The following is a 17,528-nucleotide window of genomic DNA, read 5'->3' on the forward strand; positions in this document are numbered from 1 at the left end:
AAGAGTCAGCATGGGCAAATAGTTCATGAGACCCCATCACGAAAAAACCCTTCACAAAAAAGGGCTGGCAGAGTGGCTCAAGGTGTAGGCCCTGAGTTCAAACCCCAATACCAAAAAGAAAAAATTTACCTGCCACATTGCTGTATAATCAAAGAAAAAAACTGATGCATTTAAGAACTATAATGCAGTTCATATAATATACACCAAAGTAATTGACACTAAATTTTTTTGGGGGGTGGGGCTAGGGTCTGAACTCAGAGCTCTGCACTTGCAAAGCAAGCACTCTCCCACTTGAACCACACCTCCAGTCCATTTGCTTTGGTTAGGAGATGGGGTCTCAAGAACTATCTCCCTAGGCTGGCCTCAAACCACAATCCTTCTGATCCCAGCCTACCAAGTAGTTAGGTCTATAAGCATGAGCCACCAGCACCCAGCTGACACCGAATCTATCTTGTGTATATACACACACACAAAAAAAAATTCAATAATTCATAAAAAATACCACAATATTATCTTCAGGTAGGTTATCCTATTTTTAGAACTCAGGCCACTGAAACCTAATACTCCAAATAGTCATTCCAGTGACAAAACGACAGACACTTTGGGTTTTCTTGCTGGGGTGTGGGTGTATGTGTGTGTGTCTGTGGTACTGGGATTTGAACTCAGGGTCCTGTACATGCTAAGCAGGTACTCTACCACTTGAACCATTCCACCAGCCCATTGTTTTTATTTATGAAGCTTTGAACTTACTGGTCCTAAACAAGATTAGGTAGGACATTCAGACCATACCAGATTTCTGTAAGGATACCTAGTTTTCTTTTCTAAAGTGCTGTGGTAACTGGGAAGGGGGCTGATGGGGAAAGACAATGGGGGAAATGTAAATAACATACAATGTAAGTCTGAATGGAATTGTCACTTTCAACTCCTGCCACTTATAATGAATATATCCCAACAAAAAATTTTATAAAATAAATAAAGTGCTGTGGTGCTATAGGCTTTCAGATCTTAGACTCAGAAACAATTAGGAAGACAGTATAGACAAAGCAGTTATTTTATAAGGAAGTCAAATTCCCCTAAGGCCCTCACTCTCCTAAGGCGGAACTCTGCTCCCTCCTGAGCCAATTAATTTGCACTGTGAATGAATCTGCTATGAAGCTCATTTAGACCAAACTCCCAAACCTAGCTCTTGCCTTGCACATAGTGAATGAATGCTCTTGGTTTCTAGTGATAAACGCAGGTAGGTCTATTAAGGTGCAAAATATATGGCTTTGTTACACTAAGACATCATAAAAAATTAATTAGAGCATACTAAAAAATCACTAGCCAAAACCAAGGTATTATTATTGCTGTTGTTACTGTAATAACAAGCTATTATCACTGTAATCTAAAAAAGCTAAAATGGATTTTTCTAATCAAGAAAAAGAATACTCTCTACCCCCACAATTATTTCTCTAGATAGAAACAAAAGATTTTTCTCCCCACAACCCGGACACATTCACTAAATTGGCCAAAAGGGAGTTTATGCAACGATGATGAAACACATCTGTGGAAACCACTGTGCACTGCGCACATCCTTCAAATGTCTTTCTCCACTCAAGTCAACAGCCATTTAGGATCACTCCACCCACATTTTTCATTAGCTGAAGAGAGATCAGCAAGCATCTTCAAAAACACTAACAGTAGAAACATCCTACTTCAATAAAATTATATAATAAGGAGTGCTCATGTATTTTCTTTAAAATAGTTCCAGAAAAAATGTGTACACCAAAAATGCATTTAAAAAAATGTGCTATGAAAAATAGCCCATTTTCTAAAGAAACAACCACATTTATTTGGAGGTTTTGTTTTTGGTTTTTTGTGGAACTGGGGTTTGAACTCAGGACTTTGTGCTTGCAAACCAGACAGTCAGAAGCCACACATCCAGTCCAATTTGGAGGTTTTTCAAAGTCAGTATTAAATCACAAAAATTATTTTATCAGACTGACTTCAGTATTCCTATTTCTAACAAGAATGACTACAATAGTGCTCAACACTTCAAAAGACATGTTCGAATTTAAAACATTAAAAAATGTATTGTCAAGTATGGTGGCACTTGCCTGTACTCTCATTATGAAAGAGGCTGAGACAGAAAGAACTGGAGTTCCAGGCCAGCCTGGGCTACATTGAGAGACTCTGTCTCAAGCAAAAGGGGAAAAAAAAAATTGCCAATTTATCTACCTTACTAAAAAGCATAAAAAGTGATGGTAAATTTTTTATAAATTAGAAATGAGCCAAATATCCTAGCTACTTGGAAGGCTGAGATCAGGAGGATCAAAGTAGTTTGAGGCCAGCTATGGCAATCAGTTAGGCTCCATCTACAAAATAAACCAGAGCAAAATGGACTGAAGGTGTAGCTGAAGCGGCAGAATGCCTGCTTTGAAAGTGTGAAGCCCTGAGCTCAAATCCAGTCCTACCAAAACAAAAAGAAAAGAGAAGAGAAAAGAAAAGTCAGTAATGCTTTACTGAAAAACAACACTCTTCTAATCTCAGTGCTTTTGCTATTTGCTAATTGGTTAACACTTCATCTTCCTAGAAAATCTAAATATAAATGAAAACCAGGAAGCAAATCACTGCTTGAACAATACTGAAATTAAGGAAGTAAAACATACACACCTATAGACTAAATAGTTACACTTCAAAATTAGTTTGTATTTCATAGAGCCTTAATCTAAGTTAGGTTTTAGTCTATCTTCCTGTATACAAAGGAAGATAACATCGAGAAATGTAACTGAACTCATATACCTGTGTTACTTTTCCCAAGAGAGACAAGTTGACCATTTCTGGGTACTCAGAAAAATTAGATGTAAACTCAAGTTCATAACAACACTCTCCACAAAAGTTAAAACCTGGAAGCAGTCCAAGTGAAAACTAATGAATAGATAAATAAAACGTGACACACAGCTGTGCACAGTGGTATATACTCGTAATCCCAGCACTTGGGAGGCTGAGGCGGAAGGATGCACCCTGTTCCAGGCCCTCCCCGCAAAAAAAACCCATAATGGGGGTTATAGCTCAGTGGTAGAGTGCTTGCCCGACATGTGCAAGACCCTGGGTTCAATCCCACCACAGGAAGAGAGGAAAAAATTACAGCCTAGAAGACAATACAAATGGACATCTGAATACAATACAATAAATATGTAACAGAAATATGGTGACTTTTGCAACCAGAAAAACTGATGTGAAGTATTTATGAGATCCAGGAAAGAGCAAAGCTAAACTTGACAATGTTCTCGATTGTCTACAGGGTACAATCTAGCTGGCAGATTGGCTCAAGTGATAGAGTGCCTGACTAGCAAGCAGGAGGCCCTAAGTTCAAACCCCTGTACTGTCAAAAAAAAAAAAGAAGGAAATACAGGGTACAATCTATTATTTGTTTGATTTCCACTTACCAAGTGCACAGCAGAATTCTCACACTTGAGCTCCAAATCACTTTATGCTGCTGTGTCAAAATCCCCATTTTAAGAACCAGAATTGAGCTGAGGTTCTGGAAAACAGAAGTTTGCCCAGGAAAGGCCAGACGGCAGCATCACTTACTCTTCTTCCCACACCTCCATATGTGAGAAAAGGAGAATGACTCATAACTAAAGAGAGCCCCAGGCCTTTTACATATACCATCTCACTTAATCCTGACACTAAAATACTACTACCATTTTACAGGGAAGGAAGCAACTTCTGAAAGTTAAATTACATTAACCTAAGACCTTCTGACAATTTCATGTGCTGTCACCCTTCAGGGCTGATTTAAATTTATTTTAGTATGGGTGTGTCTGGAAAAATATCGTCAACTATTATTTTAATTAAATTCTCAAGAAAAAACTTTGGGGCCAGGCTGCCAGAGTGGTTCAAGTGGTAGAGTGCCTGCCTAGTAATCATGAGGTCCTGAGTTCAAACCTGACAAAAAGTAAATAAAATAACATTAAATTTTAAAAAAAGAAAAAGAGGGCTGGTGGAGTGGCTCAAGTGGTAGATCACCTGCCTAGTGTGAGGTTCTGAGTTCAAAAACCCCAGTACCACTAAAAACTAAAAAAGACATTAAAAGCTTTGGGGAAGTAGGAAAAAAGGGGATTAAGAGGGTGAACTTGTTCAAAATACACTGTACATATCTATGGAAGTATCTCAGTGAAACCAAATCCCCTTGTACTAATAATGTATGCTAATAAAAATAGTTCAAAGAAGCTTGGCCCAGACATGATGATCCATACCTGTAATCCCAGCACTCATGAGGCTGATGCTGGAGGGTTGAATATGAAGTCAGTCTAGGCTACAAAGCCAGTTCAAGGATAAACTGTGCTACAAAGTGAGACTGTCTCCCCACCACCCGCCAAAAAAAAAAAAAAAAAAAAAGGCAAGCACTGTGCTACATGCTACAGACAGCACCAATCAATATAGATACAGCTTCTATTCTCAGGGAGTACCCAATCCAGCAGAAGAAATAAACAGTGAGCAATTAAGAAATTTATAATAAGGACAAGGAGGGGCTCAACAGAGCTGGCAACAAGTTTAACAAAGAATCAAAGACAGAATGTTCAAGGTAATGAGGAGTTGCTAAGACAGAAGCTGGTAAGAAAGGAAAATGATTCATAACCTTTCCTAAGATGGACACGCTGACGTTGGTATAAAAAGCCCCGCTTCACCACTGATTTTTATTTCCCAGAGCTAGTGACAATCCTCAGCTGTAGGCAGGAGCCTCATGGCTCAATTAGCCTTTCTGCAATCCTCTTCTCAACATTCAGATAACCATACAATGCAGTCTCCTCCAAATCTTTAGTCACTGACTCTAAGTACTCTTCAGTTCTAGTTTTAATGCACTGTCACAATCCACAGGGGCCAAACAGAAAATAACCATCTCTTTAGCCTTATTAAAAACTAAGTATCTTAGGGAGATAGGTCATATTCCTTTGTTATCACGAAATAGGACACAATGTTAGTCATCACCGAAGTGGCCAGTACATGATTTTTTAAGCATCCAAGCATATGTGAACCTGTAATCCAAGATGTTCAGGAGGCAGAGATCAAGAGGATCATGGTTTAAAGTCAGCCCCAGACAAAATGATTCTTGAGACCCTATCTCAAAAAAAAGATCTCAAAAAAAGGGCTGGCTCAAATGGTAAAAGCATCTGCCTAGCAAGTGTGAGGCCCTGAGTTCAAACCCCAGTGCCCTCCCATCAAAAAAAAAAAAAAAGACTTTTTTCCCCTTTGTCTTGAGTTATTAGGGATTAAACCCAAGGCCTCCACTTGAGTCCTTCTTCCATTTAGTCCTAAAGACAATATAATTACTACTTTCACAAATGCAAACTTCTATAAGCCACAAAAACAAACAGAGGCTGGAGGGACAGCCCAGTGGTATAGCACATGCCTACCATGTGTGTTTGAATGCTGGCATCAAAAAAAAGGAAACAAAGAAAACTTCATGATACTATTAAATCATTATAAACATACTACCATTACAGAAAACATACTCCAAAGCTTTTTACTAACAATGAATAACTAGGTTTACTTACATTAAAATTAACTAAATAAGCCAAGTGACAATGACTTATGCCTGTAATCATAGCTACTCAGGAGGCAGAGATCAGGAGAATTATAGTTCAAAGCCTGCCCAGGGCAAATATTTCTTAAGACCCTATCTCGAAAACACCCAACACAAAACAGGGATGGTGCAGCTCAAGTGGTAAGAGCATCTGCCTAACAAGTATGAGGCCCTGAGTTCATACTCCAGTGCCACAAAAAAAAAAAAAGAACCACACCCATTCACTGCCTTGAAGTAGCATTTACTGTTCCACTCCAAAGCTACCAACACCTTCACTGAACTGTGTGAGACCCGACTCTGAGCCTTTAGGTTGCTAAATGTGGGAGAAATGTGTTTCCAGCCATAAATAACTAATATATTACAGACAAAGTACGAAATCTCTAACTCTATTCACATAATAAAGCTTCCTGCTGGGAACTATGGCAAAACCTACACCTTGGAATTCCAAGTAAACCAGAAATATGCAACTGAAGTGGGAAGCATTTTGTCTTCCCATCTCAACACGGGGGAAAGAAATGTCCTGTGCATCCTAGCATCTGTGTTTGGTAGAACCTGAGCTCCATACACAGGATTACCTAAGTCCCAAAAAAATGGTCTTAATGTTTCTTCAAAGTGAACTGGCTCCTTATAACCCCTCCATGTAAGTTCAATCTTGAAATCTGAAGGTTTTGTTTCTATTGTCCTTGTTTTACTTTTAGCAGAGCCAGACCTTCCTTAACTGAGAGCTATAACATAATACCAAAGAAAACTGAGACCTATTAGAAACTCTTTCCCTAAATTCAAACAAAATAAAAGGGTAGCAAGAAAAGGATTCTGGGAAGACTATAGAGAGCCACTTTAGAGCTGAAGGGAAAGGGAGATCCAGCACGATATAGGAATTATACATTACTTTACGCTAAAGTATTTTATTGCCTCAACTATTTTACATTCTTAGTAAATCTTCATGATAACTCCAACATACAATGTTCAAGTTTAAAAGTTTAAACTCAGACTGGGGGCATGGCTCAAGTAACAGAGCATCTGCTTTGCAAGCTCAAAGCCCTGAGATCAAACCCCAGTCCAACAGACAGACACACACACACACACACACACACACACACAGTATAAAACAATTTTAAAAGTTTTAAAATTCTATTTGAAAGTTAATTTACTACTTGAAATTGAGATATCCCCTACTTTCTTAGCATTAACTTTTTTTTTAACCATCAATATGTTTTAGTGTTAAGTGTGGCATGTGATTACTATTTGGGTGACTCATTTATTCAACAAATATTTCTTAAACTCTTTTGAGTTTTATATACTCAGATATTATGCTGGAAAATAGAAATCAAAAGGAAGTGGTAAATAAAAAATAATTATTTTTTACCACAATGTGGTGGCACAGTCTGTAATGTCAGTACCTGAAAGACTGAGGCAGGAAAATAAAGAGTTCAAGGACAAGCCTAGGTTACCTAATGAGACCCAGTCTCAAAATAAAACACAGGTTTAAAAAGCTGTTTTTTGGACCATACTGAGGGTCTGAACTCATGGCTTCATGCTTACGAAGCTGGCACTCTACCACTTGTGCCACTTCATCAGTAATCTCACACAGTTAAATATTCAGCCCAACGAAAATTCTACTATCATTATCAAAGTAACTACAATTACATATCAATTTACTGGAACAAATATGCAAACAAACTTACACTGGTTTTGAATAACTTTCTCCTGCAGAAAAAAATCAATGGTTTTTGTGCCAAGTATCATTTAACTACTTTATAAATTACTCACTTTTCAGCACACTTTCAATGCATGTTTGTAAATACCATCTTAGGTTACAAATTCTACTATCTAAATATTTGTATTTCATTCTTATTATTAAAAAAGAAGCACTAACAGGCTCACGCCTGTAATCCTAGCTATTTAGGAAGCAGAGTTCAGGAGGATCACGATTCAACGCCAGCCCAGACAAATAGTTCAAGAGACCCTATCTCAAAAATACCCAACACAAAAAAAGAGTCTGGCAAAGTGGCTCAAGTGGTAGAGCACCTTCCCAGCAAACATGAGGCTCTGAGTTCAAACCCCAGTACTGCAAAAAAAAAAAAAAAAGTACTAACAAAAATAATTTCAATAAATTCTAAAGTATATCAGATAAACCCAAAAATATGACCTATCTTTAAATGATAGAAAAACTATGTGGACACTGTTACAGAAGCAAAGTTCTAATGATAATGGAACTGCTGTCACAGAAAAGCCTCAAATATTTTTAAAGCACTTTAAAAGCACTATATTATTCCATCAGTTACAAAAATTAAGACTTCCCGGCCAGGTGCCAGTGGCTTATGCCTGTAATCCCAGCTACTTGGAAAGCTGAGATGGATTGCAGTTCCAGGCCAGCAGGGGCAAATAGTTCAGGAAACCCCACCTCCAAAATAACCAAAGCAAAATGGACTGAAGGCATGACTCCAGAAGTAGACAGGGAGTTCAGACCCAGGTTTCACAAAAAAAAAAAAAAAAAAGACTTCCTTCCCACCAAAAATCAACTAGTGATGTGAAATCCACAGACTGGCACAACTGTAAGAACTATGGATGCTTTCCAAATTTAATTTAATTAAAAACAAGAAAAACCTCAAAGCCAACAAGGAGATATTTCACAATTAAGATTATCAAGACCACAAACCAGTTTCACTAATAAGGTTTGCTCATACCAGTAATCCATCTTCTACCTGAAATGGTAGAATTATTACCATGTTCTGCAATCTCTGATGCTTAAACATTAAGAAAGTAAGTGTGCTTAGTTATCAGTTTTAACTTTATTTGGACTTATGACACCAATATCTCAGTCCTTACTATGAGATGATGTAAAAATTCAACATCTCATATCAAAGAAAAGATTTCTTCACCAGTAGTTGTCTCCTGAAGGCATGTGATAGACAGATGTTAATTAAAACAAAACTGATCAACACAACTTGCTATTCTAAATCACCTAAGGTGGAAATGGGGGACTGAGGACCTTTGTTTATCCAGCTCCACCAGTTCCATGCCCTATTGAAAGATGTAAGACACAAACTTGTTACTCGATACTAAATGGAAGTCACAGTGATAACTATCACATGCCATGGTCATGAGAGTGACACAGAGTTAGTCTACAGTGCTCTGCGAATGTGGGTGCACATGTGTACAGCAGGTCAACAGAGAAACGTGGGAGGTGCTGGCTGAATAACTACAGCCCACTTCAAATATGGAGTGCTACCACAGGACAATGTAGCTTACATCAGTTTTCAATCTTCTTCGACATGCTCCTCCCTACCCATGCCTACACAGTTCAGCGCAATTTTTCTAAGGTTTTGGTCTATTTTACCCCACTCAAGACACTTTCTTAATCAGGCATTAAGGTGTTAAAAAGAATTTGAAGTCAGATTTTCAAAAATATACAGGCTTTCTACTCCTTGTAGCATTAACTATAAAGTGTACATTTCTGTCAATGAACAATCAGAAGGAAACTTTAAAATGTTTTAAGTTTTAACTCAAAGTCAACATGGTGGCTCCTGTGACCCGGGCAATTGGGAGGCTGGAACAATAGAGTCCTGAGTTCCAGGCCAGACTGGGTTACAGAGACAGATCTTGTCTCAAAAAAGCAAAACGAAATCTCCATTGACTTTAAAAACTCCACCTCTCATCAAAGCCTTAGCAGATGCTCAAAATAACTGCTGGAAGACTTCAGAAACATGCTGCCTAAAGTGCATGGGGTGGTTCTTGAAATTGAAATGTACACGAAAACCAACTACTGGAAATACAGTTTTCTAAAGAAATGATAAGTAACAATATGAACAACTGAAACACATAACTAAGGTCTTATATGTCCTCAGGTATCTCCTGCATGCTTTATAAAAACAAGACTACTCCGGGAGACCTCCGAGACATTTTAAATAGTGTCAACTAAAACCATGCTCTCGTTGAAGCATTACTATGCAACAGAGATTTTAAGCCACACACTAACTTCTTACCTTCATGACTAGTTCATTACTATTCCAATTCTTTTTTTCTTTTTCGGTGCTAGAGTTTGAACTCATGGTCTACACCTCGAGCCACTCCACCAGCCCTGTTTTTGTGATGGGTTTTTCGAGATGCCGTCTCAACAACTATCAGTCCGGGCTTGCTTCAAAACGTGATCCTCCTGATGTCTGCCTCCTGAGTAGCTAGGATTACAGGCGTGAGCCACTGGCGCTGGACTGATTTCACTTTTTTTGTTGAAAGTCTATATTGGAACCTAATGCTATAACATCAGGGGAGCAGCTAAGGGAGAGAATCCCGGCTGCTCGGCAGAGTTATTTGGGTTTAACATTTTTTCTTGGCAGCACTGGGATTTGACCTCAAGCCTTGTGCTCAGGCGGCAAGGGCCCCACCAGTCGAGCCACACCTCCAGGCCTTGCAAAGTTATTTCAAAGGACACCGACCCCCTAATCCTCCTCACCACGATGTGCACGCGTTTTCAACTTTCTACGGGATTAGATCACCAACCAGGATTCAGTCCACCCAGGAGACCCCATCAGGAACGACACTTGCGGGGGGGGCGGTGGAGGAGGGGGAGCCTGGTCCACAAGTGGACGGGAACCCACGCACGACTTGCTAAGTGGAGCCCAGTGAAGAGTTAGGGTCTCCTCCTCGCTGGACGAGGAAGTTCCGCTCGCTCCGCCCGGGCGACACCAGCCATGTTGGAGAGCACTTGTCAATCACAGCAGTGACAAGCGCTCGCCAGCGCGGCGGGACACAGCTAGCTAGCTACTCTGGCGTGGGGACAGGGACCCGGCGGCCCTGGGGTCGGCAGGAGACAGGTGGGGCGGGGGAGACGGAAGAGGAGCTGAGATCCGAGGTGGGGGGGGGAAGGAGAGGCCGGGGACCCGGGGGCACGAGGGGACCGCTGCGACGCTCGGGAGCACTGACCTGTCCTCCGAGTCCATGCGGCTCAGCGGCTCCCCGTCCGACGACATCTCCAGGCTGCCCCGCCGGCCGGCGGACGTGGCGCTGCTCCCGCCACCCCCGGTCCCGTAGCCCTCGTCGCCGCCACTCGAGACGACGCTGCTGCTGCTACTGCCGCCGCCCCCGCCGCCCGGGCCGCCCCGCGGTCCCTTGGGCTCCTCCTTGCCGTCCCCATCCCCGCTGCTGCTGCTGGCGGCGCCCGGGCTCAGGGAGCGCGTCTCGTCGCCGCTGCTCCCGCCGCTGCTGCTCTCCTCCTCGCCGCCGCCACTACTACTGCTCTCGTCCTCCTCCTCGTCGTCCTCGTCCTCGTCCTCGTCCTCCCCGGCCTGGCTGGCGCTCTCGGGGCTCGGCTCCGACATGGTCTCCACCGCGCCGCCCCCCACCCCGCCGCCGCCGCCCCCACCGCCGCTGTTGAGCAGCAGCGCCGCCACCGCCTCCGCCTCCGCCTCCTCTTCCTCCTCCTCCTCGTCCTCCTCCTCCTCGGGGGGCTCAGGCCGGCCCCGCGACGCCGGCCCGGGGCTGCCGGGGGGCAGAGGGCTCAGGCGGGAGAGCTCCTCCAGGTCGGCCATGTCGGTGATAGCGGCGGCCATGGCGGCGCCTGCTCCTCCTCCTCCTCCCCGCCGCCGCCGCCTCCCTCTCTCTCGACTCGCGCTCCCTCGCCCCCTCCCAAACGCCCAAAAGTCCGCCGCCGCCGCAGCTGCCGCCGTCGCAGAGCAGGAGGAGGGCCCCCGAGCTGCGTCAGCCTGCACACGCGCTACGGAGCCCGCGCGGGGACACGCGCGGCACGGCGCGCGCTCCGCCGAGACGGATATACGCCTGCGCGGCGGCCCGCCAGGCCACGCCCTCTTTGCGCCTGGCCACACCCCCTCACGGTCCTCGCCGGCCCCGCCCCGCTGCGCGCTCGGAGTTCGATCGCGGCCTTCCCACGCTTTCCCTGTCCTCGCGGCGGCGGGACGCGGCACAAAAACCCGAGCAATAGCGGGAGACCGAGCCGCCCCCCGAGTTCTCACGGTGGCCATTCGTTCCGAGCCGTCAGGGGAGTGTCCCCTGTGCACAGGATGTGAGCCGGAAATCTGCGAGGAGTCACTGTGAAAATGAGCAAGTGTAAATCCTGAATGGATTTACCCGCGACGCGGCGCCCACGGGTGCTGCTGATCCACCTGCATTTGGGGGCGTGGTCAAGGGGAACGCGAGGCCGCGAGTTCAAATCCCAAACCTCCAAAGAGGAAGTGAATGTCCCAAGGAATGGGAGAGCACGAACCAGAAGCAAACATCTCTCTCATTCAAGGTCTTCAGACTTTTTCGCTCAGGAGCCCGCTAAGACAATTTTGTAAAGCCATGTACATCCTTTTCCAGTTTAAAAAAATTGTTTTTCTTGGCAGTACTGGGGTTTGAACTTAGTGCCTCGCACTTGCTAGGCAGGCGCTCTAGCGTTTGAGCCACTCTGCCAGCACCCTTAGCTAATTTTAAAGTGTCATCTACCTGTACTCCAGCTTGTCACTAATAGCTAAAATAGCTCCTTTTTATAATGCAGCCAGAGTGGTTCAAGCCGTAAGAACGCCTGCCTAGCAAGCGTGAGACCCTGAGTTCATACCCCAGGGCCACCAAAAAAACAGAAAAAGAAATAAAATGAAAAATAAAGGTCTTGCAAGTCTCATTTTGGCTGTGAATTCAGCTCAGTGGTAGAGCGCTTGCCTAGCATGGGCAGGACCCTCCACCCCCGCCCCCCCAAAAAAAACTAAACAAAAAGTCTCTTCTCATCTAATCAAAATAAGTATATTTCAAATATTTATAAATATTACAAGTATTAAGCCCAAAAGTATAATTTTATTGGAAAATGCCAAAAGTCACATAAAGATTTGATGAACAAAACTCCTTTTCATGATCTGTGAGCTGACAGCTCTGCTGGATGGCCTCTTTCAACTGCTCAACTAGACTAGGAAAGGAAGTTAGAGGTTCTCATAGCCAGTGAATTCTCCCTTTCCTTGGTGTCCTGGAGACTTTTACATACCAATGTAAGACACCCTTGCAAGCTTTACTGGGAAGAAAAGTTGTGCCCTTGTTTTGGAAAGTAAAAAGGTAGTAGCAATTGGAATGCAGAAGGCTAGGAAGAACACAAGTTGCACCCTGACCCCAGGGCACAGGTTCAAGCTTATTCATGGAAAGTGGAGATCTGCTATCCTTAAAACAACCTGGGGCCATGATTGAGCTGAGTGGTAAAGTACTTGCTAGCCAGTATAAAAATAAATTAAAATTAAAAAAACACAAGCCAGAAGTGGTGGCCCATCCCTGTAATCCTAGCACTGGAAGCTGAGACCCTGTTTCAAATAATAGTAATAACAGAAACTCAGTTTCCTATATATCTCGGCAAGTCTTCATTCACTGTGAGCATCCCAGGATTTCAGCCTGTGCCTTGGTCCTTCAATAAGCTGCTACATGGAATGTTGCCTTGAGGAAGAGCAAAAATCAAAGAAAAAAATGTGGGTATTATAGTTGACAGACGTCTTCACACACCCCTACAATGCAGTTCTAACTCAGGCCTTGGCAACCCTAAAGCCATTCTTTGAGATAGAAAGGAATGTGTTATCATCTGTATTGAACATTACAAACTATCAGAGTTTAACAGAAAAGTGTAAACTCAACCTATGTGCCAGTTACTGTGCTGAATTTCAGGTTCACTTTTGGCTGAGGGAACCAAGCACAGTTTGGCAAAGCAGGTAGGACTGGAACAGATGTGCTTAGGAAAACATACCCACACCTACTTTCATTAATTTGAGCTGGAACTTGGAGAGTGAATAGAATAAAATTCCTTGTGAACTCTAGACAGGGAGCACCTGGGAGGCATAAACGGTTGCTTGTGTCGGGGCTAATTAGCCATCAGAAATCACAGCTACAAGCTGGTGCTGGTGTCTTGCTCCTGTAATCCTAGCTTCTGTGGATGCTGAGATCAAGAGGATCAAGGTTCAAAGCCAGCTTGGGCCAAAAAGGAACAGCTAGACCTTATCTCAAAAGTATTTAACACACAAAAAAAAAAAAGGGTTGGTGGAATGGCTTCAGTGGTAGAGCACCTGCCTAGCAAGCCTAAGGCCCTGAGTTCAAACCCCAGTAGGGTCAAAAAAAAAAAAAAAAAAAAGAATGATGGATTCAAATTCCTCAACCACAGCAGACTAATGGGATGGAGTTATCACCAATAACTTGAATGTCACTGATTCTTCTGCCTCCCAAGCTTTCTTCTCCAGTGCTTTCTGGGCCCCCTTGGATGGGGGTCTCATAGGTGCTCAGACACCCCTCTCCACTTGCCTGTGCTGCTCTGGGCACCACAGGCCCCTACCAGGATTTAAGATTCAAACCAGTCAAAGCCAGGGTGTAGTCAGAAGAAACAGATCATTGTGTAGGCCCCTGTCTACTAGGGGAACCCCAAAGCGGCCTGCCAGCCCATGTTACACAGTTTTCTGTGAAACAGCTCTTTATGTTGTCACTCAGTGTTGTTTCCCTTAGAGATCAGCCATGTTTTCATGGGCCTACACTGGCGACAGATGTGAGCAACAGCTACCCCAAGCCACATTTATGACACCCAGCCCAGTGACTAAGTCTTTCTTACAGGGCTTCCCTAATTATTTCTGCCACTCAAATGAGTTCTGTTCTGGGAAGCAGCCTCCGCCCACACCAGCAGGGTGCTTTCAGTTCTGCCTTACCAGTTTGCTGGACGTGCCCAGACCTGCAGAACCCCAGCCACAGACCTGGCTCTTCTCTGGGCTGAAACTCCTGCTATACTGCAGATGACATACGTGTAAAAAGCCTCTAAAGACGGCAGTTACCCTGCATTGTCCACTCTGATGTTTAAGTCACTTTATTTAAGTTTCTGTGTCCTCTTCTGGCCATGGCAAGCAAGATAGATAGCACCATTTCGACTTCATTGTCGGAGTGACCTGGCGTTTAAAGAAAGCCTGCAGGAAAAAAGAAAACATGGCACAGAGTGGTGGAAAGGATGTGGTCCTAAAGCCGGAAGGCAACCTTTCCCATTCCATGGACTGTCATCCAATGACACACAACCAAATGGTGATCATTGTTCTTGAGTTCAAAAACTATCAGTATGACAGGTGGGGTGGCTCACACCTGTAATACTAGCTACTCAAGAGGCAGAGATCAGGAGGATTGAAGTTCGTAGCCAGCCTGGGCAAGTAGTCCATTAGACCCCATCTCCAAAAGAACCAGAGCAAAATGGAGTGGGGGTGTGGCTCAAGCATTAGAGCGCTTGTTTTACAAGTGCGAAGTCGTCCCCCCCCCCCCCCCACCGGCCACACCAATCTCCAAAAACAGCTATCATTATAACCCAAGCGTTTTGAGACTTAACTGTTTGGGCTGACAGCCTTCCACACTGTGGAGGTCATATGCCTATGTGGTGTTTTCAGTCTCCTTTTGAAGTTAGTAAAACGCTTTTGCTATCAACTACAGAAGAAAAGGCTGGCACATGTGACAGATGAAGACCTACCCACATCCTGTGTCCTCTCGTGTGTCTTCTACCCATCTCGCTAGCCAGACAAACTTTATTCAATGCTCAAAACTCTCAACATTATTAAAATTGAATGTGACGGATTAGTTATTGTAGCCTACAAGTCGCACCATACCAGTTAGTACCTTAGTCATCAAATCCCTGTGGAGTCAGGGAAGACTCTAAACTTAGTGTTTGATGAGTGAAATTTAAAAAAGATTTACCAGAAGTTTTGGCTTCAAGCCAACTCCCTCAACACACCCCCCCTTCCTTTTTTTTTTTTTTACCCTTTTTTTGTGATTTTTTTTTTTTTTTTTTTTTTTGAGATAGGGTCTCATGAACTATTTGCTTCTGGTTGGTTTCAAAACTCCATCCTCCTGATCTTCACTCCTGAGTAGCTAGGATTATAGGCGTGAGCCACCTGTGCCCAGCTCTCAGCCTCCCTTCCTTAGGGATGTGTGGTCACTAGTTTCACTATCTTACTTATACTTTTATTTTCTCTTCTCCTGTTTCTTTGTCTCCCCCGCCACTTCTTTTTTTTCTTTTTGCAGTACTGATATTTAAACTCTTGTGCCACAGTCCGGGGCATTCCTGTTTGCTTTCCTTATGTTTTCAGATAGGGTCTTATATTTTTGCTCAGGCTGGACCAGACCACGATCCTCCTGTTTACACCTCTTGCACAGCTGGGATCACAAGCGCTCACCACCAAGCCCAGCTTCTTTGTTGAGATGGTGGGCCTCTTGAGCTTTTTGCCAAGGCTGGTCTGGAACCTCAATCCCCCAGATCTCTACCTCCCAAGTAGCAGGGATTACAGGTGTGAGCCACCAGTCCTTTTGTTTTTTGTTTTTATTTGTGATGCTGGGGTCAAACCCAGAGCCTCATGCATGCTAGGCAAGCACTCCACTACTAAGTTACACCCTGTACCCCTCCCCACAAAGACAGTGTATTAAACTGAATCAAATACATTTGAACACTTAGTAGTAGTTGAATGACTAAATTCCCACTAAGACACTGTAGGCAGAGGTCAGTTTGCTCTTGACTTCCTCTCCATTGTGCTAGAACAGGACTGTGCCATTGACACAACTTCAGCACATGGAGATGGTGAAGCAACATCAGGGAAGGAATTTGGGTCCCCTGACTTCACAGTCAGTACAGAGCTGCAGATGAGTTTAGTCACATTGCCACATAGCAGAGTGTAAACTTGTGTCTTCTTTAAGCTATTATATATACTTCAGATAACACCTTAGCTTTTAGCTTTACTCTAATTAGTACACCTTTACTTTACACCTTGATCCCTTCATCTTCTGTTTCCTCTGGCCCATCTTCCCATCCGTACTCTCCTTCTCTTCAGTTTGTTAACATGATCAAGTCTTTCCACCCTAATAAGACACACATCCGGGGACAGGAGTGATGGCACCTGCCTGTAATCCAAGCACTAAGGAGGCTGAGGCAGGCAGCTCATGAGTTCAAGCCCTGCTTGGGCTACATAGTGAGACCCTATCTCAAAAATCCCAAGCCTAAAACAAACTAGAACAAAAACAAAGACAAAAAAATATAAATTTGGCTTATTTCACCTAACACCATGCTTGCCACCGATACTCTTCTTGTTCCACAAGATTCTTTTGTAATTAGTTCCCATTCTTCCATTCAAATCTCTTTTATGGTGCAGGTATTTTATTTAATCCCAGCACTTGAGATTATGAGTTTAAGGCCAAACTAGTCTACATAGCACAACCCACAAAATTTTAAAAATCTCTTTTATGGGTCTCCCAGATTCATCCTTACCACTGCTTATAGCACTGATGACTCTGAAAATGTAAGACCTTTAATTTTCTTATTTTTATTTAAAAAAATTTGTTTTGAGCTAGGAACCGGTGGCTCACGCCTATAATCCTAGCTACTCAGGAGGCAGAGATCAGGAGGATTATGGTTCAAAGCCAGCCCAGGCAAATAGTTTTTGAGACCCTATCTCAAAAAAACTCATCACAAAAAAGGGCTGGTGGAGTGGCTCAAGGTGTAGGCCCTGAGTTCAAGCTCCAGTACAGCAAAATAAATAAATGAATAAATTTTTTGGCATTACTTGGGTTTGAAGTCAAGGCCTTGCACTTTCAAGGCAGGTGCCTATCACTTGAGCCATTCCTCCAGCCTTTTTTGCTTCGTTATTATTTCACCAACCTGGATTACCATATCCTATTCACGCCTCCTTCGTACCTGGGATGACAGGCACACACCACCATCACCACCGTGCCTAACTTTTTATTGGATGAGATAGGGTCTCTTGAACTTTTTACCTGGACTGGCCTTAAACCTTGATCCTCCTGATCTCCACCTCCCAAGTAGCTGGAATGACAGGTGTGAGCCACCTCACCTGGCCTAAGACCTTTAATTTATACTGGTACCAATATGCAAAATTGTACAAATTTCTGTCTTCCTGTGGACTGGACTTTCCTCCTGTATTGCAACCTTCCCTCAGCCAGCTCTGCCCTTTGATAGTTGACAGGTTCTTTT

General features: G+C 43.5%; 1 protein-coding gene across 2 annotated transcripts in view; it reads right to left on the reverse strand.

The window, feature by feature from the left end:
* Positions 1-11,286, reverse strand: part of Aebp2 (AE binding protein 2) — a 54,661-nt gene extending 43,375 nt beyond the window's left edge. The window contains exon 1 of one of the 2 annotated variants that reach the window (XM_074075934.1): positions 10,493-11,286. In XM_074075934.1, coding sequence (XP_073932035.1) covers positions 10,493-11,118 — 626 coding nt within the window. In that variant the 5' untranslated portion in view covers positions 11,119-11,286. The remainder of the gene's footprint in view (positions 1-10,492) is intronic. The other variant, XM_074075933.1, reaches the window with a different exon arrangement.
* Between the last annotated feature and the right edge of the window lie 6,242 nt (positions 11,287-17,528).

Source organism: Castor canadensis, chromosome 6 (genome assembly GCF_047511655.1).
Source record: "Castor canadensis chromosome 6, mCasCan1.hap1v2, whole genome shotgun sequence".
In the NCBI taxonomy this organism is placed as follows: domain Eukaryota; kingdom Metazoa; phylum Chordata; class Mammalia; order Rodentia; family Castoridae; genus Castor; species Castor canadensis.